The sequence below is a fragment of the Asterias amurensis genome, chromosome 22 (genome assembly GCF_032118995.1).
Source record: "Asterias amurensis chromosome 22, ASM3211899v1".
Taxonomy (NCBI): domain Eukaryota; kingdom Metazoa; phylum Echinodermata; class Asteroidea; order Forcipulatida; family Asteriidae; genus Asterias; species Asterias amurensis.
In genome coordinates, this window is record NC_092669.1 from 4,609,593 (window position 1) to 4,631,342 (window position 21,750).

General features: G+C 39.0%; 1 protein-coding gene across 7 annotated transcripts in view; it reads right to left on the bottom strand.

Annotated features, from left to right (window-relative positions):
- The window catches only part of LOC139953885 (signal peptide, CUB and EGF-like domain-containing protein 2), an 84,533-nt gene extending 62,809 nt beyond the window's left edge, over positions 1 to 21,724 (bottom strand). For 6 of the 7 annotated variants that reach the window (XM_071953483.1, XM_071953482.1, XM_071953480.1 and 3 more), the window contains exon 1: positions 15,843 to 16,721. In XM_071953483.1, coding sequence (XP_071809584.1) covers positions 15,843 to 15,981 — 139 coding nt within the window. In that variant the 5' untranslated portion in view covers positions 15,982 to 16,721. Of the gene's footprint in view, positions 1 to 15,842; positions 16,722 to 21,641 lie in introns of those variants that run through there. The other variant, XM_071953484.1, reaches the window with a different exon arrangement.
- Between the last annotated feature and the right edge of the window lie 26 nt (positions 21,725 to 21,750).

Sequence of the window (21,750 nt, forward strand, 5' to 3'; positions counted from 1 at the left end):
CCGGGCCCGTTTTGCAACATTCCGAAACTTTGCCAAGATGCGTATATCTTTTGATACCTTTTGTAGATCAAGGTTTTGGCCATGAAATTAATCTCTGCTCAATGTCAATGAACATGTACAGTACATGTTATATATAATTTACCTGTAGAAGTCTCAGCTTTTAAGCTGTTCATTAGTCGTCAAGTTTGAGGAGAAAAGGAGAGCAATGTTTTCAGGAGAGTTGCCTTTAAAGACACTGGACACCTTTGGTAATTGTTAAAGAACAGTCTTTATAGGCAGTGGACACTATTGGAAAATACTCAACGTAATTATTAGCATAAAACCCTAATTGGTAACAAATAATGGGGAGAGGTTGGTAGTATAAAACATTGTGAGAAACGGCTCCCTCTGAATTGACGTAGTCTTCGAGAAAGAAGTAATTTTAGCTCAATTGGTCGTCGAAGTTGCGAGATAGTAATGGAAGAGAAAAACACCCTTGTCACACGAAGTTGTGTGCTTTCAGATGCTTGATCTCGGGACCTCAATATCTAATTTTGAGGCTCGAAATCAAATTCAAATATTTTGTATAGTGGAAAATAATAATGAATTACTTCTTTCTCGAAAACTAGGTTACTTCAGAGGGGGCGGTGGGGGGGGGGGGCGGGGGTCGTTTGTCACAATGTTTTTTTTACTATTAACAGCACTTCATTGCTTGTAATTTTTTATACTAAGAATTATTTTGAGTAATTACCAATAGTGTCCAGTGCCATACGTTGTCCATGCTAAAATAATTTTCGCGACATTGTTTTTACTAATTTTTTCAAAAACTACAGCACATCAGCAAGTAATATTTTAAGTGAAGCTTTCTGCCGTCATTATCTTCAAACCATGGTAAATTTAATGTAAATATGTGGACATTGTGTTTTGTGAGCCGGTATGTCTCTTTAAAGTCCCCTCATAAAAGTAAAGCAAAGCGAAGAATCAGATTAGTCTAAACTAGACAAGTATACAAGACATCACGTATTGTCCAAGCGTAACACTTCACCTTCCACGGCGAACCCACTTTACTCGAAGTGGGAAAAATGTATTAGCAAATTATGCCTAATAATAATGTCAACGCTTTGACATAAACCATTGCTATGACTGGGGTCAGGGGTCATGGTGTAGCTGGTATTCGGTTCTTAAAGGGGAATGAATAATATACGTTTGGTAAATTACCATTGAAATTAAGGGCCATAGCGACTCTTGGTTGGACCTAGTACTAGTAGAAGCCTACATCAGCTGTATTACGTAACAGTTCACTTTGAAGTAACGGTTATAATAAATGTGTAAAAAAAAATGTGTTGTATGCCACAAAAAATTAGTCTAAAAAGAAACAAAGTGTAGTCACTCACCGAACACATGCAAGTGTTGGATTCAACTCTTCAGTTTTTAGAGTGTTGTATGCTAACAATTATTTTGAGTAATTATCAATAGTGTCCTGTGCCTTTAAAGGGTGGTATACGTTTTGACCCTTGAAATTAAAGGCGGTAAAAGCGATTAAATAGAAGCCTATTATACAACAGCTTTAGTTATGAAACATTTTGAAATAATATTTCACTTCGAAAAGAAGAAAAAAATAGAAAACAAATATCCACAAAAGTTTAATTTGAAAAGCGTCACCGCGAAACAGTTTTCACCTTCTCAGTTTGTGAACTCCAACTAGGGATTATTCTTCCTGCGTGGACACTATTGGTAATTACTCAAAATAATTATTAGCATAAAACCTTTCTTGGTGACGAGTAATGGGGAGAGGTTGATGGTATAAAACCTTGTGAGAAACAGCTCCCTCTGAAATGCCATAGTTTTCGAGAAAGAAGTAATTTTCCACGAGTTTGATTTCGAGACCTCAAGTTTAGAACTTGAGGTCTCGAAATCAACCATCTAAACGCACAGAACTTCGTGTGACAAGGGTGTTTTTTCTTTCATTATTATCTCGCAAGTTCGATGACCGATTGAGCTCAAATTTTCACAGGTTTATTATTTTATGCATATGTTGAGATACACCAACTGTGAAGGCTAGTCTTTGACAATTACCAATACTAATCGTTAATAACTGTCTTTTCTTTCGAACTTGAACTTATCATATACAACGTAAATCAAAGACATCAAATGAAATCGAAAATATAAATTTCTAGTTTAAACGAGAAGCTGAATAATAGAGTATCAAAAGTGTGCAACATAATTATTAAAGACTGTGGACACTATTGGTAATTGTCAAAGACAGGTCTTCTCACTCGATGTATCTCCACATTTATGCATACAATAACAAACCTGTGAAAATTTGAGCTCAAATTGTTCAAGTTGCGAGATAATAATGAAAGAAAAAACACCCTTGCTTGATTTCGAGACCTCAAAATCTATATCAGAGGTCTCGAAATCAAATTCAGAGGGAGCCGATTCTCACAATATATTCCCAACCACTCCCCATTACTCGTTACCAAGTAAGGTTTTATGCTAATAATTATTTAATTACCAATAGTGTCCACAGCCTTTAATACACATGCAGTGCCCCACATGTTTTTGGGGGATAACGGCCGTTGTTCTCAGCATAATATTCCATCCCAAAATTTTCCACCGCAAGGTGGCGCTATTTCAAACAACTGACGGATTGTTTACAATCAAATTCGCACGCACTTTTTAAGTAAACATTTTATGTGATTGTGAATTCCTCGTTAAAAAACCTAACACTATAAACCCAATGATTATTTCTACCAAATCGTCAAGTTCGCCGATTAGCCAGCTACGTTAACATATTTTGAACAATTTTACAAAAACATTATTTTTAGTGGTGTCGTAAGCATGACGTCGTCAATGATGATCGTCCATTTTTATTGTCAAACAATCATCTTAAAGGCAGTGGACACTATTGGTAACTTCTGAAATAATAATTATCATAAAACCTTTCTTGATTACAAGTAATGGGGAGAGGTTGATAGTATAAAACATTGTGAGAAACGGCTCCCTCTGAAGTGCCATAGTTTTCGAGAAAGAAGTAATTTTCCACGAATTTGATTTCGAGACCTCAGATTTATAATTTTGAGGTCTCGAAATCAAGCATCAGAAAGCCCACAACTTCGTGTGACAAGGGTGTTTTTTTCTTTCATTATTATGTCGCAAATTCCAAATTTTCACAGGTTTGTTATTTTATGCATAGGTTGAGATACATCAAGTGAGATGACTGGTCTTTGACAATTACCAATAGTGTCCACTGTCTTTAAGAAATAATATTAACTATGATTTGCCTTTTTGTATCCAGAAGGGCTCCATAAACCGAAGCCGAGAGTCCGTGATTTCAAAGGAAGAAAACAAGTAAACGATAACCTATTGGCATTTTCATTCAGCAACACTATAACATAAACTTAACTTTTCAGAATAGAGAATGAAGTGTGTTTTATTGCAGTGGCCCGTAGTCGAATATTAAAGTCGTTCAACAATCGAGAATCGATTGGGTTTGTGTTGTGTTCTTTTTTTCCCAAGCATAGAGATCATACCATTCATTCATTCATTCATTCAATGGTTTATTAAAAAAAATTCTATTCAATTCGCTGCCAGCAGCAGAATTACATGAACAGTTATTTGTAATAAAACATTACATTACCATTTAAAATTGCCTAAATCTTACACAGAAAAACTGAGAGGGAGAAGTATTGTACACTCCTATAGGGAGGAGAACAGTAACTTAAAATTAATTAATTACACATATGAGTAAAACGTCAGGGCCCAATTTCATAAAGCTGTCAAATTCGTTTGCAAAGCAAGAAATTGGTCGAGTACCGGTCACATCATCAATGGTAAATGTACGGTATTTTGGCTGGTAACCTAGTTTAGATAAGCTTGAGTAGGCCCAGTCTGCGCTTAGCAAGTTGTTGTGCTTACACTTACAGGCATTGTGAAGTTAGGCACAGGGCCTAGTTACATCAAGTTGTCAAGCTGAAAATACTGCTTAGCCAATTTCATTGCTAAGCAAAACACTATAGCGGGGTAGCAGTTGCAACAATGTAATCTTGAAGGAACTTTAGACGAGCTTCCGTTAAGCAAGTTTTGTCTGTGCTTAGCAGCTTTATATCCTTACAGACTCTGTGAACTAGGGCCATGTCCCCGTGTCTCAATTTTCTAACCTGCAGGGCCGTCGTCATTTATTGGCGTCAAAGCCGTGGCAACAACTTCCGTTTTAGTCATGGCCCAAGCATGAAAGAAGGAAATCCCACCGGCTGATGCAGAAACTCAACAAATTAATGTTTGCTTTTTCAATTATCGGTGAATGTAGACGGGACGTATACGGAGTGAATGGATGAAAGATACTGGGCTTGTGGGGGTTGGGGGGGGGGGGGCGGCTGGTACTGCGAGAGGATGTGCAATGAGTGATAATATATAGGGCAGGTATACTTCTTGCCTGACGTCAGCTATTTCTTTTTGTCACGACGCCCAATTAACGGATACAGATTTATTGATTCCGATTCGTCAAGAACATTCACCTTTAGACATGAGTCAGACATCTCTTTTTGTCACGACGCCCAATTAGGGATGCCCATTTACGAATGCAAATTTGATTGATTCCGACTCGTCGAGAACATTCACCTGCCCATACGTCAGAGCCTTATTGTTTCATCAGACATTTTTTTCTTTTCTTTTCACGACGCCTAATCAGGGATGCCCATTTACGGATGCAAATTTGATTGATTCCGACTCGTCAAGAACATTCACCTGCCCATACGTCAGACATTTTTTTTTCTTCTTTTCACGACGCCTAATTAGGGATGCACGTTTACATATGTCAATTGACTAATCGATTCGTCAAGAACTTTCACCTTTACTCATACTGTCAAAGACCAGTCTTCTCACTTGGTGTATCCCAACACATGCATAAAATAACAAACATGTGAACAACTCAATTGGTCGTCGAAGTTGCGAGAGAATAATGGAAGAAAAAACACCCTTGGTGCACAAATTTGTGTTTTCAGATGTATAATAAAAAGGCTCCAGGCCTAAAGTCTTTCATTATTTGAGTGAGAAATTACCTCTTTCTACTAAAAGAAAGTGTGGTACTTCAGATGTTCAGATGGAGCCGTTTCTCTCAATGTTTTATAGTAAATATAAACAGCTCTCCGTTGCTAGGAATTCTACCTCCATGGTAACATCAAGTAAGTATTTATGCTAACAATTTATATGAGTAATTACCAATAGTGTCCAGCCCAGTGCATTTGCTTTAACCACTACACACCGGTCAGCACAGCTGGACCATGGCCCTCATCAACATTGTGTCAGTGATTTGGTCAGGAGGGAGGCGGGGGGGGGGGAGGGGGAAGACAACTTCAGCATAATTGTGTCTACGAAATCGGCATGCCACTTATTATAGATGGTAGATTTAACCTTAACACAATTGTCGAACTTAATCAATGGTACAAAACGAATGAGCTTAAATTAACACAGTGCTCAGACACGTAAATAACGTGTTATTACATTGGCTTGTAAGTAGGAAGTGCAACCTTTATTGCTCTTCTGAAAGTCACATGTTACATGTTGGTATACGTTTACAACTATCTTATCCGAACACCCTACAACATGATAGATGGTAGATTTAACACAATTGTTGAACTTAAAGGAACACGTTGCCTTGGATCGGTCGAGTTGGTCTTTGAAAAGCGTTTGTAACCGTTTTTTATAAAATAAATATGGGTAGAAAGATGTTGTAAAAGTAGAATACAATGATCCACACAAACATGCCTCGAAATTGCGTGGTTTTCCTTTTACCTCGTCGACTAACACGTCGGCCATTTATGGGGGTCAAAATTTTGACTCCCATAAATGGCCGACCATGTTAGTTCGCACAGTAGAAGGAACACCACGCAATTTCGAGGCAAACTTGTGTGGATCATTGTATTCTACTTTTAAAACATCTTTCCAACCATATGCATTTTATAAAAAACGGTTACAAACGCTTTTGTTTTGACCAACTCGTCCGATCCAAGGCAACGTGTTCCTTTAACACAGTGCTTAAATAACGTGTTATTACATTGGCCTGTAAAACTGCCTACAGGAAGTGCAACCTTTGTGGCTCTTCTGAAAGTCACATGTTACATGATGGTATATAACGTTTATAACTATCTTATCCGAACACCCTACAAAATGTACAGTGAATTTCCAGTTAAGGGTTTACATTCTTATCTGGGAGTACTTTTCAACAATTTTGCAACGTTCTGACGTCATGTTGCATGGCCTATCTACAAGTGCATGTAAAAATATGCATGTGTACAGTCATGGTTCTTCCTCCACGCTGTGGCTATGTGATTTAAAGTGATCGCATGCACACGAGGGCGTTGGGTAACGTGTCTTAATTAAAAACGCAAATAACTGAGTAGTTTAAAGGCACACTTATGACGTCATAATCTGCCTCTTAATCCCCGCCTGGCCGCATAGAGGGGGTTTGATTTATTAGGTCTGAGGGGCCCGGGGTACTATGGGGGTTGACTTACCGTTACGGTTCGCTGAGCACGCCTCAGTAACGCGGTGTTTATTTTAAAGCTGTTTGCTATAATTGGTTTAATGTACTGAGGAAATGAAGGGTCTGTGCGCCAGGCAAAAATCCAAAACCAAAACACGTTTAGCGTGCACCCTTTTTGAGAAAAAGGAATGAGGAGGACATTTTTCTTCTCTAGTTTTAAAGACACTGTATGGATGAACACTATTGGTAATTGTCAAAGACCATTCTTCTCACTTGGTGTATCTTAACATGACAATTATGCATAAAATAACAAAACTGTGAACATTAATTTGATTTCAATTGGTTGTCGAAGTTGCGAAAGAGTAAATGGAATAACACTCAAGTGTCGGACCAGACGAGGTTGTGTGCTTTCAGATGCTTGCTTTCGGGACCTCAAAATCTAATTCTGAGATCTCGAAATCAAATTAAAATATTTAAGTGGAAAATCGCTTCTTTCTCGAAAACTGCGTTACTTCAGAGGGAGCTGTTTCTCACAATGTTTTGTATACACAGGTCTCCGTTGCTTGTTTACCAAGTAGGTTGTTATGCTATAACAACAATTATTTTGAGTAATTACCAAGTGTCCAGTGCCTTTAAGAGAAACGGCTGGGTCATTTTTCAAAAATTAATCTTTTTTCGAGACCGTTTCAATCACTAAAATAATATCTTGTGTGATTTTCTTTTTTGTAAAAAGAAAAATTGGAAAGAAAAAAAAGAAGAAGAAAAAAAAAAAAGCGGCCTCAAAAGGGAGGCGGGCGGGGACGTTAAACATGTTTTTATTTTTATTTGGCCTAAATGTACAGAGGAAATGAACGTCTGTTTCATTAGTGAGAGGCTGAACCAGATTTTGTTCGAACCTGTAGAAGATCAGATTAAGGGGTTCGGTATGGGAATCTGCGTGGAGAACATACCTGAGTCATCACATAATGGAGGAGTATCCCCCCTGATCATTTTTTATGATTTCAAACCCACACACTGTAACTGTGTTTAGAGTTAAACACATAATTATGTTTTACTAACTTTTTAAACAAAGTTAAATCATAAACATTTGTAATTTGGACACCTGTTCATGTGGTTTGTAGGATTTAAACATATACAAGAATCTAAACATGTTTAAAGACAATGGACAATATTGGTAATTGTCAAAGACCAGTCTTCTCACTTGGTGTATCTCAACATGTGCATAAAATAACAAACCTGTGTAATTGAGCTCAATTGGTCGTCGAGGTTGCAAGATAATAATGCAAGAAAAACACCATTACACCCGAAGTTGTGTGCTGATGCTCGATTCAAGACCTAAAAATCTAATGGTGAGGTCTCTAAATCAAATTCGTGGAAAATTACTTCTTTCTCAAAAACTACGTTATTTCAGAGGGAGCCATTTCTCACAATGTTTTATACCATCAATAGCTCCCCGTACTCGCTACCAAGTAAGGTTTTATGATAATAATTATTTTGAGTAACTATCAATAGTGTACACAGGTTCTTTGCTCTGAGCTTTAAGAGTGTGGATGATCATTAGGCCTATCTTGCCATTTGATCCCAAATAAAACAAAATAATGAGTTCCGACAGCTGTTGTCTTCTGTTGTCCTTTGTTAAACACAACAACCTTGGTGTAAAAAGGGACACGTCGCCTTGGATATAGGGCGAGTTGGTCTATGAAAAGTGTTTGAAACCGTTTGTCATGAAATGCATATAGTTGTTCTAAAAGTAGAATACAATGATCCACACAATTATGCCTCGAAATTGCTTGGTTTTCTATTTATTTATTTTACGAACTAACACGGTCGGACATTTTGTGGAGTCCAATATTTGACTCGTGCCGTTATATAGTTCACGACGTACAAGCAAACCCGTGCATTTTCGAGGCATTTTTTTGTGTGGATGATTATATTCTACTTTTAAAACATCTTTCCCACTCATTCATTTTGTCCAAACAGTTTTCAAACTCTTTCCATAGACCAACTCGCTCGATCCAAGGCAACGTGTTCCTTTCATGTGCAATTTAGGCTCCCATCAAATTTCAATGCATTGGTGCATTTTGCAGGGTAAAAGAAACAACGGAAAAAACACAACTTAAGTTTGATCGTTGTAATTTTTCTGAGTTTTCAAATGGCAACCAAATTCGGAACAAGACTTGAACACAGTTTCGCATTGCCTGCCGTCGTTTCACTAATAATAGTGACGGGGTCACTGAAATCGGTACATGCTATGACCGAGAACTGTGGCCGAGAAATCAACACAAGTGTAACATGTAGTAGACAGAGCTAAACCAACCAGAAGATGAAGAAGAAAAATACAATTAATTGTCAAATTTTCCCCATCAGAAATCGATACTCTGAAAAACGTTGCCTGGTGGCTCCAATCAGCCTAGGGTTAAGTTCCGTCTCACATAACGAGAACATGCGTTCTATTTTAACAATGACAAATCAGGAAACTATACATTAAAGAGTCTGTACATACTACTATTGGTAATGACCCAAAATAGTTTTTAGCATTATTAACAACTTACTCGGTAACGAGCAATGGAGAGCTGTTGATAGTCTAAAACACTGTGAGAAACGGCTCCCTCTGAAGTATAGGTTTTGAGAAAAGGGTTTTTTTTTTCACTCAAATAATGAAGCCTTTTATTATAAATCTTAAGGCACACATCATTATTGGTGCAACACGGGTGTTTTTTCCCAACTGTTCTCTTGCAACTTCCATGACCAATTGAGTCAGAATTTTCACAGATTGGTTATGTTATGCATTTGTTGGGATACACAAGGTGAGAACACTGGTGTTTGTCAATTATAGGGCCTACCAAGGAACACGTTGCCTTGGATCGGACGAGTTGGTCTATAAAAAGCGTTAGTAACCGTTTGTTATGAAATGCATATGGTTAGAAAGATGTTTTAAAAGTAGAATATAATGATCCACACAAGTATCACTCAAAATTGCACGGTTTTCCATTTACGTCGCGAACTAACACGATCGGCCATGGCCGACCGTGTTAGTCGATGAGGTAAAAAGAAAACCACGCATCGAGGCATCTACCCATATGCATTTTATAACAAACGGTTACAGTACGATTTTCAAAGACCAACTCGACCGATCCAAGGCAATGTGTTCCTTTAACCTGTCCAAAGTTCCCGTCTTTAAACCCAACCCCTCCTTCCCCACTTCTTGTGGTATATAACCACATACAATATCCATTAAAAAAAAAGGAAAAACATGTTCGAACTTGTTGACTCCAATGTTTGTTTCAACTTATGCCGACAATGTCTTTCACTTCAGGTGTTGAAAACAAAATCGCAATGTAATTTTCACAAAGGGCATGGGGTCGACCCCAACACGTTGAACTGTAGAGACGTTTTTGGAAGCACATCAAAGAACCCGACTTTATAAAAATAAAAATCAAAAATCAAAAACCTGAAATCCGGGAAAGGAATTGACTTATCATTACCAAAGATCAGACGGACTTCCAATGAAGTAGAACGGTAAATGTCTGAATAGGGCTTCCCCTGTCTTTAATCGAAAGTTTTAAAGGCACTGGACACCATTGGTAATATTTCTCAACATAATTGTTACCATAAAAACGTACTTGATATAAAAAACGAGCAATGGAGAGCTGTGTTGATAGCATAAACATTTTGAGAAACGGCTCCCTCTAATCGTAGTTTATGAGAAAGAGGTGATTTCTAAAGACTTCAGCTGAGGTATTTTATTAAAAAGTATCTGAAAGAACACGAAGTAATGCATCAAGGGTGTTTTTTCTTTCATTATTCTCTTGCAACTTCGATGACAAATCTGCCCAAATTTTCACAGGTTTGTTATTTCATGCATGAATGTTGGGACACACCAAGTGATATTACTTGTCTTTAAAACTTTAGGTGTTTAATGCCTTTAAAGCCACTGGACACTATTGATAATAGACCACTCTTCTCACTTGGTGTATCTCAACATATGCATAAAATAATAAAAAAACTGTGTGAAAATTTGAGCTCAATTGGTCGAAGTTGCGAGTTATAATGAAAGAAAAAAATACTCTTGTCACACGTGCAGTTGTGAGCTTTCAGATGCTTGTTTTCGAGACCTCAAGTTCTAAATCGGAGGTCTCGAAATCAAATTCTTGAAAAATTACTTCTTTCTATCGACCTCTCCCAATTACTCATTACCAAGTCAGGTTTTAAGCCAATCATTATTTTGAGTAATTACCAATAGTGTTCACTACCTTTAAAACTTACCAAATGTGTTTGGTGCCTTTAAACTTGAAACAAAATTTAAGAGCCCGACTTTATCATGAGTAGGATCTATATAGGTGCAATGATCGGTGGAACTTTTGATCGTAGAATAACAAGTTCTATAGGGGGCATTTCGCTCTTTGTTGCACTCGGTGGACAATAATAATAGTTGACAACATTGGCGGGGGGGGGGGGGGGGGGCAAGTGAAGGGAAATAAAGCAGTGATTTATTTGAGTGGTTTTTTTTTCAACTTGATGGTAAGTCGGTGATAAAATAGACTTTTATGTAGGATTATGCTTTTGTAATAAAAAAGGTATTTTTTTTAAGCTCCCTGTACAGTGAACTCAGACTGCAAAAACGCGATGCCTCTCCGTTGAGCCTCGGTTTGTCCCTGACAAAAATGAGGGGAAACAAATTAAAAATTTAACCATGTGGAACCTTTAATTTGATCCGAGTTGGGTACAAACATCAGTACTAAGAGCACATATACTGCACGTAGTCATGATGTTATCAAAGATTTGATACAAGGGTGTCCACATTTGCTGTAAATTTAAAAACTGTGTGTCCAAAAATGGCGGATACAACATGGTGTCGAAATTTAAAACAGTGTGTCCAAAAGACACAAAGAAATCCCTCTGGTTAACACCATGAATGGCAGTTCATGAAGTTTGTGTTAAGTTTGCAGGAGTATGATGATCAATGGGAAGGGAAAATTCATTACTTTCGAACTAGTTTTTTTTAATAAGCAAGCACACTCTAAAAAACTACTACTGTGGGTGGTTTGTCAGAATTGACCCGAGTCCTAAATGTAGGAGGCCCGACCCAGATAGGGCCCGATCAGCCTGTTAAGGGCAGTATCAGGTCAGCCTGGCCCTCTACGGACCCACTTACAGGTCAGCCTGATCCACCGTTACAAGCCAGCCTGACCCACTTATAGGTCAGCCAGACCCACTTACAGGTCAGCCAGACCCACTTACATGCCAGCCAGACCCACTTACAGATCAGCCAGACCAACTAACAGATCAGCCAGACCCACTTACAGGTCAGCCAGACCCACTTACAGGTCATCCAGACCCACTTACAGGTCAGCCAGACCCACTTACAGAGACCCACTTACAGGTCAGCCTGGCCCTCTAGGGACCCGCTTACAGGTCAGCTTGATCCACCGTTACAAGTCAGCCAGACCCACTTACAGGTCAGCCAGACCCACTTACATGCCAGCCTGACCCACTTACAGGTCAGCCAGACCCACTTACAGATCAGCCAGACCAACTAACAGATCAGCCAGACCCACTTACAGATCAGCCAGACCCACTTACAGATCAGCCAGACCCACTAACATGTCAGCCAGACCCACTTACAGGTCAGCCAGACCACATTACATGCCTGCCAGACCCACTTACAGATCAACCAGACCAACTTACAGGTCAGCCTGACTCACTAACGGATCAGTCTGACCCGCTTGTTTGTACCTTAACTTGCCTGTTACAACAATCAGATGGAAAACTACACTACTGTACAAAATGCCCCATTAGGTCAGCACAAGGTCAACCCCCCCCCCCCCCATATCAAGGTGAGTTAGGTGACGTAGTCTATAAAACAAGGTACCATGAAGACGATCGGAGCATATCGATCGAAACGTTGAGTAACAGTGACCATGGGCGGATGGCTCCTTCCAAAATTACAACAGATACCCAACCAACAAAGAAAAATAGAGAGAGTGGGAGAGATAGCTCATGCAAACCTCATTCACAAAAAACCTCATTCACAAAAAACATCAACCAGTGTTCTCCCTGTAAAGGGTCTAGTCTATGTACTTTTTCCTAATATATTATAACAAAAAACACAATGTCCACAGATTAACATTAAACTTACACAGATTGAAGATAATGATAGTAGAAAGCTTCCCTTGAAATTTTACTTACTGAGGTGCTGTAGTTTTTGAGAAATGAGTAAAAGTAATAATGTTCGTCTCAGTTTTAGCATGTAAAAACGTATTAACCAGTTATGCTATGGTTTTGGTATAATCATAACTGGTTAAGGGGATTTTACATGCTAAAATAATTTTGGTCTCATGAGACCAAAATGATTTTGTGACTTGTTTTACTCATTTCTCAAAAACTACGCAACCTTAGTTAGTAATATTCGAAAGGAAGCTTTCCACTATCATTATCTTCAAACCCTGTAAGTTTAATGTAAATCTGTGGACATTTTGAAAAAGTACCCGAATTCTTTAAACAGCGGTCCACTTGTGGCCAAATGCCCGAGGCTCTGGCCAGTCAGAATTTTGTCCAACCATAGTCTGACTGGCTAGTTGATTGCTTTCCACTGCTATTCCTTACTCTATGATGTAACCGGTACTCTTCAAACATAATAGTTCCAAGCTAAAACAGTGTTAAAGGAAACTCAAAAACATCGACCAGTGCAAAAGCTGACAAACTAGTGTATACTAACTGGCCCTGCTTCCTCGTAAAGTTAAGGGCAAACCCTGTAACAAACGTTTGTCCAATGGTACAAAACCTACTCAAACTATTGCACAATATCTGTTGCATCTTATTAAGTGCTATTCACACGAAAGCAATTTAACTGGGGTCCCTTGCTTAAATTTAGCATGGTTGTAAATTGTAGCAATATCGTTTGACAATTTGTACACGAGACCTTGGAAAGCACAACACTGTTGTCCTTTCACACGAGGTACATTTTGTAAAATGTTACAACCATGCTACAATTTAGCAAGGGACCCTTGCTATATATTGCTCTCGTGTGAAAGGGCCTTTATAACACACGGATCGAGAGCAGTTTCAGTGACGCTGTACTTTTCACTAGCCTTCGATCTGTCCCTGGGAATAACTCTGTGGTATAAAAAACATGGTGTGTCTCACAATTGTTTACCAAAAGACCTCAGAAACAAAGCATTCTTTGTCAGCCACAATTTTAACGAAGGTTCCTTTTTATAAACAAGTCATGTCACGGCGGTCAGACTTGGTTTACGTGATAAATGTCCTGTCTAAACGTAATGACGTTATTAAAAAAGCTGGAAAAACTTCCTGTAAAAAATAAAACTAACAAAAAAAGATCCTGTGATGCTAAGTGCCAAGTTTTATTTATAGTTCAATATTTCTTGGAAAGTGATAAAAATAAATAAAACCCGTGGATAACTTTGGCTGAATTCAGTCAAAGGAATAGCTGGATTAAATATAAATTTAGAGAGGTTCCTATACTTAGTTGAAGGTTGGCTACATATAGGACTACAGTACGACAGGTTTGCGTGTTTATTTTGAGTCATGGATGATAACAGAGGCTGGTTACCTTAATTCAGTGACGGCTTTTGGGGTACATTACTAGTGACAACTTTATTCTACTGATTGGGGTACTACCCCGATTGAAAACGTGTGCTTCTCCTCAGTCTTAGACTATGAAGAGCCTATACATAAGAACAACCCAACCAAAAGTTCATCAGTTGCCATGACCACCAAACTGTTTCTACTCCCATTTAGGATATTAAAAACTACATCGATTGGGATTTATTAGTCCCAATTAGAAATTCATTAGTGACAATAAAAACACAATTATCTGTTCCTACTTGGGATATATAAAACTACCCAGATGGGAACCTGTCCTCATATTGGGATACATAAGTTAACACAGAAGAGGTACTTCGGGTCCAATCGGGAATCAAGATGCCAATAACACACACAAACTACCTTTTTCTACTTCGGGCCCAATCGGTAATCAGGATCAAACAAACTATCTTTTCCTACTTCGGGCCCAATCAGGAATAAGGATGACAATAACTAACAAACTGTCCTGTCCTACTTCGGTCCCAATCGGGAATCAGGATCAAACAAACCATCTTTTCCTACTTCGGTCCCAATCGGGAATAAGGATGACAATTACAAACAGACTATTTTTTCCTACTTCGGGCCCAATCGGGAATCAGGAGGCCAATAACAAACAAAACTATCTGTCATGATGAACAAGCAAACTATTAGAATCGGGATATCCAAATCTAACTCAGCTCAGACTGAGTGAAAGAACCTATTGGGATTGGTAAAACGGGAGTGCACAGGACACTAGCCTATATTATTTTGTGAATTCAAAAACAAATATTTGAGCCAGGCAAAACAACTTGTGAAAATTTAACGAAAAAAATGATTAGCGTTAGATCTAACTTGGTAACAAGGAATGGAGAGCTGTTGGTAGTATAAAACATTGTGAGAAACGGCGCCCTAGCCGTTGAGTTTACGTGATTTTTGAGAAATGGGTAATTTCTCACTCATTAATAAACGACTTCAGACCTGAGGCCCTTTATGCATCTGGAAGCACACAAATTTGCACAACAAGTTTTTTTTTCTTTTCTTACAACTTAGATGACCAATTGAGTAAAAATGTTCACAGAATTGTTATTTTATGTTCACAGATCGCGATATAAAAGGAAACGATTTCATCCAGCGCTTTGCCATAAAAATATTACTCTGTGCTTATATATTGTTATATGGAATATCCAAATGATGATTTTGGAGTAGCAACTGAAACATTGTGTGTAGCATTTTACTCTGCTACAAGTACAAGGGACCGGCAAATCGGGTAGAATTAAATAATGATGTACTTTTTCCCAAACACAAAAATGTTGGCCTCCTCATCATCCTTTTGTCGAGACAGCTACGACGACCAAACAAACCATGCAGAGCCAAAACTTCCGTCCCCAATTTATCCCGTCAAGTTTATAAGGGGGAAAGGAAATGGCAAATGAGTGGTACACTGTCGGTCATTATTTATTTACACGATACTTATTAGTGGTTAGTTTACACGGAGTTCCAGTCCCCGGCCTCGACACACCGCATTATACATACCGACTGAAGAGAAACATGGGCTACTCACTTGTCACCGCAGGTCAAATGCGCATTTATTATTTATTTAAATGTCTCGACCGCTGGCTCCACGTACTTGGCAAAACTTGAAAACGGTGATGTACATAAAGCACACATAATCACACACACGTGCACTGGAGTATCAAAATCTGCAACACCATGATGGTGGAGTGGAGGCATGATGGGGGAAGTTTTAGGTTGTAAATTCTGGGACTATATAGAGATGAAAATCAAATACACTTACCGAGCAGAGCTGTGGCGATTAATACTGTTTGATAAGTGACCATTCTTATGCCTAAGCTTGCGTATTCCAGAGGGGGAAATGTCCGCGGTTTTGATGGGGAGACATGAGGGAAGTTCCGCCTGGTCCTTCGGTCATCCATCTCACTTTACGTCCGGAGTTTTTTTTTTCTTTTTTTTTTTCCTTTTTTCAAGGATGCCAATAACCTCGTTTGTGGTTGCCTCAAATTATGTCAAACACGCTTTGTTTATTTGACTTTTCCATCCACGGCGTTTTAATGGTTTTCCCTTAAGGTTTTTATTCCTTGAGATCTCGAGAGCTAATTTATCCACGGGGTGGCGAGTCTCCTTCGATGACCATCCGAATGACGCCGGGGTTGGGTTTTTCTTTTCACCGGGGGTTGTAGTCGAGTCGTTCATCGGTGTAGACTTTCAAAAATGAAACCATTTTGTCTGATTGTTGTCACCATTATGGCGTTCCACATGAATATTGAAAACCGTTACAAAGCATGGTTTAAACTTGATGGTGGTAACACATAAACATCCCACAATGGATAATTACGGTTTGGGAAAAGTCGACGTTCACAAAAAAAAAATATCCTTGTGTAAAATTCCTTGGAATCCAGTGCTGGTCGCAGGTGATGTGGAAATGAACTTCAAACTTGGAGGTTATCTCCTTTGATTACCGGGGTTTTTCGGAAAACTTGTTCTTGACAGGGTAGGAAACAAGCCCAGTTGTCATGTCGTCGACCCGGTGATGTGTTTGAGAGGGGAGAGCACCCGCAGAGATTCTTCGCTGTCCGTCAACTGCCAATCACGGTGCGGACACGGGGTAGTGCCTGCGGTGCGAGATGCACGCTGAAGCTAATGGTATGTGACTTGGTGGAGGCATGCAGTCCGAGCACTGGCTCCATCCCGTGTACTCCTGGCTGGTAGCGGACGCTGGGTGCTGTCACTGCTCGTTTCCAGAGAGCCGCTCGTGAAATCCCATTTTTGTCAGAACCGATTGGTGTGTTACACGTTCTTAGACCCTTGGAAGTGCGTTGAAGGCTGGATTGTGAAGGGTGGTGGACTTCGGTTGAAATTCGATTATCAGGTAATAAACCAGCACGTGGATTAGACAACCATTGAGAAGGGTCCACTGTATATCTATGGTACAAACCAACGGGTTAAGTTGGTCACAACAGTTTATGGTGTATCGTCGTGACCATCATCTAACCATAGAGAAAAGACAGAGGTCCAACCATGGTGTAAATGTCAGCGCCTTCTCATCAAGCCATCAAACCACATACCTAACGAAACAAAACTCCACCTCAAGACAAATCCACCGTTATAAAACAGACACCATAAAAAGTCCTGTTAAAAATAACCCGAGTCCGTATTTTTTTTCTATAAGCGCCAAGACTTTTTTTTTTATACAATTAGCACAAACTGTTTCTCTCCAAAAGTTTCGCAGCGAACCCTTTTAGAAGTTAATGGCACACGGGGTGGCGAACAATACCTAAAGAGCATAAAGAGGGATTGCCTGGGCCCCCAAACTGTTTCCTTTCACATGGACGTTTTAACTCCACCTACACACAACACACGCAAACACAAAACACAGCTCATTATAATAAATATTTACACAAGTCAACCACGCTCCTTTCACTTGCACAAGAAATCGTGTAAATGGACCAGCCAGAGATTTGCCTCTAATCCCTGTGTTTGATCTAAATACGCGGGCCGAGAACAGGTAATAGTTTTCCAGCTTTACTTATTATGATCCGAGTGTACGCTGGAAAGGGGGGGGGGGGGGGATATTCTTTCCAACATGCAGTGTTATTATCCCCACCAGCACACAACAACCTAATTACTCTGCGATATACGGGAGTGTATAGGGGTGACAATCGCGCACAGAATGGCCCCTGTAAACACATCATACGTTCACAAATGCCGTTAAATGTGTTTATACTATATGAGAGGTTGTTTACTTGATCGCAAATGATGGTTGGAACTAAAATTGCCCGGGGTGGCTGGCGGCTCTCTGGTTCAGGGGGATAAGAAACAAACTAGACGAAGAACATGCTGCCGGCTCGTTGATTGGTAAAAAGAGAAGTCTAGAGTGTATGTGATGACGCATCGTTGTTTTTATGCATCGATTCATCCACATCTTCAATAAGAACCTTCCGAAAAGTTTATTATTAATCGACCTTTTTGTTTCCAACAAAACACCGACAACAACCTTTAATTATGTTTTTTTTCAGGGACTGTTTTTTCTTTAATGAGGTATTTTCACTTGACAGGTAATATTCCGATATATCAAGTTTTGTAAAAAGTATAGATTCGCTGAAACACGTTTGATTGCCAAAGACTGGTATCCTCTCACTTGGTGTGCATCAACACAAGCATAAAATAACAAGCATGTGAAACCAAATTGGGCTCAATCGGTCATCGAAGATGCAAGAAAATAATGAAAGAAAAAAAAACACCCTTGTTTCGCATAGACCATGAAGTAGTATATACCTCCATGCAATAGACCAGGGTCCAATTTCATAGCGCTGCTAAGCACAAAAGTTTGCTAAGCATGACATTTCTCCCTTGATAAAACAGGAATGCCAACCAAATTTCCACGTGATACAATACAATACAATAATCTTTATTAGATCCCAAAAAGGGTAATTCAAATGCTCGCATACAGGTAAAACATTGACACATTAAAAACATTACAAAACAGACAATGGCTATATACAATTACAAGAAAAAACACTAAAAAGCGATTATAGAAAAATACTGGAGACTGGGCGATAATATAATTATAATTAACGTTTAAATCTGAGATTGTGGTGTGTTATTGCACGAGGGACAAGCAAACAACAGCTGAATACCAGTAAGAAGCAACAGATAACAAATGGAAATTTGGTTGGTAATCCTGTTTTTATCATGGAAGAAATTTTATGCGAAGCAAATTTTTGTGCTTAGCAGCTCCGTGAAATTGGACCCAGGTCTATATGATCTATGCATAGACTTGTGTGCTTTGAAATGACTGAGAAAGGCTTCATGCTTCGTTTCGAAATATTGGGGCGAAAATGGCCCTTTCTCTAAAACTACATCCGACTCAAAGGGTGCCGTTTTCTAAAAAATGTTTTGTATTATTATCTCTCCATAGCTCTTTACCAAGTACGTTGTTATGGCCATTAATTTTGTTAAGTAATTACCAAAATGAATGTGCAACCTCCCTTTAATAACTTGTTTCATGTTATGTCCGTTGAAAGGGACCGGATGTTCTCTTTGCGGTTTACACACATGTCAACCGCAGTGTCAACTTTTCAGTTAGTGCTTCCGGTTTCATTGTCAAAGAATGATGTTACGTCATTGCTTGATGTTATTTTAAGCAGTAGGATTTGAAACTTTGCATGGTGTAAATAATGATAGATAAGGTTTGCGGTAACCCAATGTATTGATAATCTCTATAATGAGTTGTGGTGGTTCTGAAAAGAACCGTTGGTTTCAACTCCACGTTTCGATCAGGATCGTCTTCTATTTTTTTTTTTCCAGACGAGTGGATTCGTTTCCATCAATTACTGTTCAATAAACACAAATTATAGAACAACCAAAGAGGTAAACAACTGAGTATTCGATCACACTGTGGATATTCTGGTTTAGTCAAACAAAAGAATCATGTTTTTAGCGTCCCCGCCCACTTCCTTTTTTAGAGGCCGCCTCCTCCTTGGCGGGGGGGGGGGGTCTTCTTCTTTTTATGGAAAGCCCGACCGGTTGTCGTTAAAAACTGTTGGGCGGCAATAGACAAAATGAAAAAAAAAAAAAAAAAAAAAAAAAAAAACTCCTTCCTTTTTTGTTCAAAAAGGCACGACGCTAAACAAATTTTTGTTTTGCCTTCCATTCCGAGCAGAGGCAAGTACTGCATGTACTGTATACTTGGCAGTCCTTTTACACGAGTTTCAAATATAAATTCCCTGTAAGACTTTTGAAACTTTACATCATATCAGCGCTCGCAAGAAATGTGTTTAAACTATTTCATCATCATCATCGTCATCGTCATCGTCATCATAGCCGTCCTCTCCCGACCCGAGGTAGGTCCCAGAGAGGGCTTCCCAATATTATTATAGGTCTATGTTGCTTGCAAGGTGTCCTGCTGCTGCCACAGATGGTATGTCAGCCTCTTCACAGAAGGCTTGATATCTTCCAGCCATCGTTTTCCCGGTCTACCTCTCAGACTGGGTCTGCTCCTTCACTTGGTTCCAAGTCTGTGATAATGGCTTTTAGTCTACCCGATAGCCAACACAATGGGTGAGTTGGTTTAGCTCACCTGGGTCGACCCCGTTGTGTGGCGTTTTTTGTTTTTCAGGACGAAAGTGGGTAATTATCTGCACACACTCGTCCTTGAAAAAAAACAAAACGCCACACACCGGGGTCGACCCAGGGAAGCTAAACGAACGCACCCATTATTGCCCGAAATAGCGCCCTCTTGCAGATTAACCTCCGTCATTCCCATTGGCCTACGATGTAGACGAAGCGTGTGATAGCAATTCTGCGGGGGAATTCTGCGTGGCTAGCGCTAGTGCAGAGAAATAACCACAGTCTTAGACTCGAAATGAAGTCTAGTCTGCTACCTGAGCTCAATTTCAATTTCAATCTCAATTGTTATGCTAAGTAAATAACAGCTTAATACCAGTCACAAGCAATGTATGTGGCATGACATTTTTGCCAGTAACATGTGTAAAATAAGCGACCTATTTTCATGCTTAAGCGAATTTTTTGCTTAAGCAGCTCCATGAAATTGGCCCCTGGGCCCAATTTCATATTAAGCCTGTAGTAAGCACAAAAATTTGCTTAGCATGAAATTTCTTCCTTGATAAAAACAAGATAACCAACCAAATTTTAATTTGTTGACATAATGCTTGTTACTGGCATTCAGCTGTTTATCCCGAAAATCACGTGAACATTTTATTTTTGTTGGTAATCCTGTTTTTATTAAGGAAGAAATTTCATGCTAAGCAAATTGTTGTGCTTAGTCTACAGGATGTATGAAATTGGGCCCTGCCTGTGTGATTTTCTTCGGTCATTGCCCATTCTGCCAACATGACCAAAATACTTGAGTTTTTTTTTCTCCTATAATGCACAGTTGGAAGATCTTAGTGAGTAGTGTGAAGCAGTTCACGTACTCTTGTGTTGCGAAATCTGACCCTTCGCAAGTTCTGGTGACCCCAAATAAATTATTTATCTCTCGATTAATTTCATTGTTATTAATATACCTTCACAACAAAATAGTATGGATTCCACACAGCACAAACAATGTCCCTATACATTTACACAACTCAAACTCTCTATACGACGTAAAAACGACTACACACTGTAGAAACAATAATTTAGACGGAAATCGAAAACTTGTTCTCGAAAAGAGGTTTTTAGGTCATGGGGCATTGAAGTACACATGAATGAAGTAAAGTAAAGGCAACAAACAAGTTCAGAGGAAACTCTGATAACTCAATATGGTTGGAAATTTGGGCCCAGCCATGTGGTATACTAAAAAGGGGGTAATTAAACCTAAGAGAGAGGACAACACTTATAAAATTCACATGTATTTACATGTAAAAAAAAAAAACAAGAGTTGAATATTATTAATGTAAACGTCAAAATAATAAACTAACTTGTTATATATTAGTTTATAATAAACAGATTACAGAAGTAGATAAGTTGATTACGCAATGCCATGTTTAATGTTACGCTTACATGTTTGGATCAGTAGGCCTTTTCTTTTACTCAGCCCATACTTAGTCTAAATAAAACAAACTTTCGAACTCACCTTTGTTTCCAAAAAATGAGATCCCATTTCTCCCACAGAAAAGTTTGACAAGTTGAAGTTGGCGTGTACTTGGTAAGTTGATATAGCGCCCTCAAGTGTCGAAGCTGCG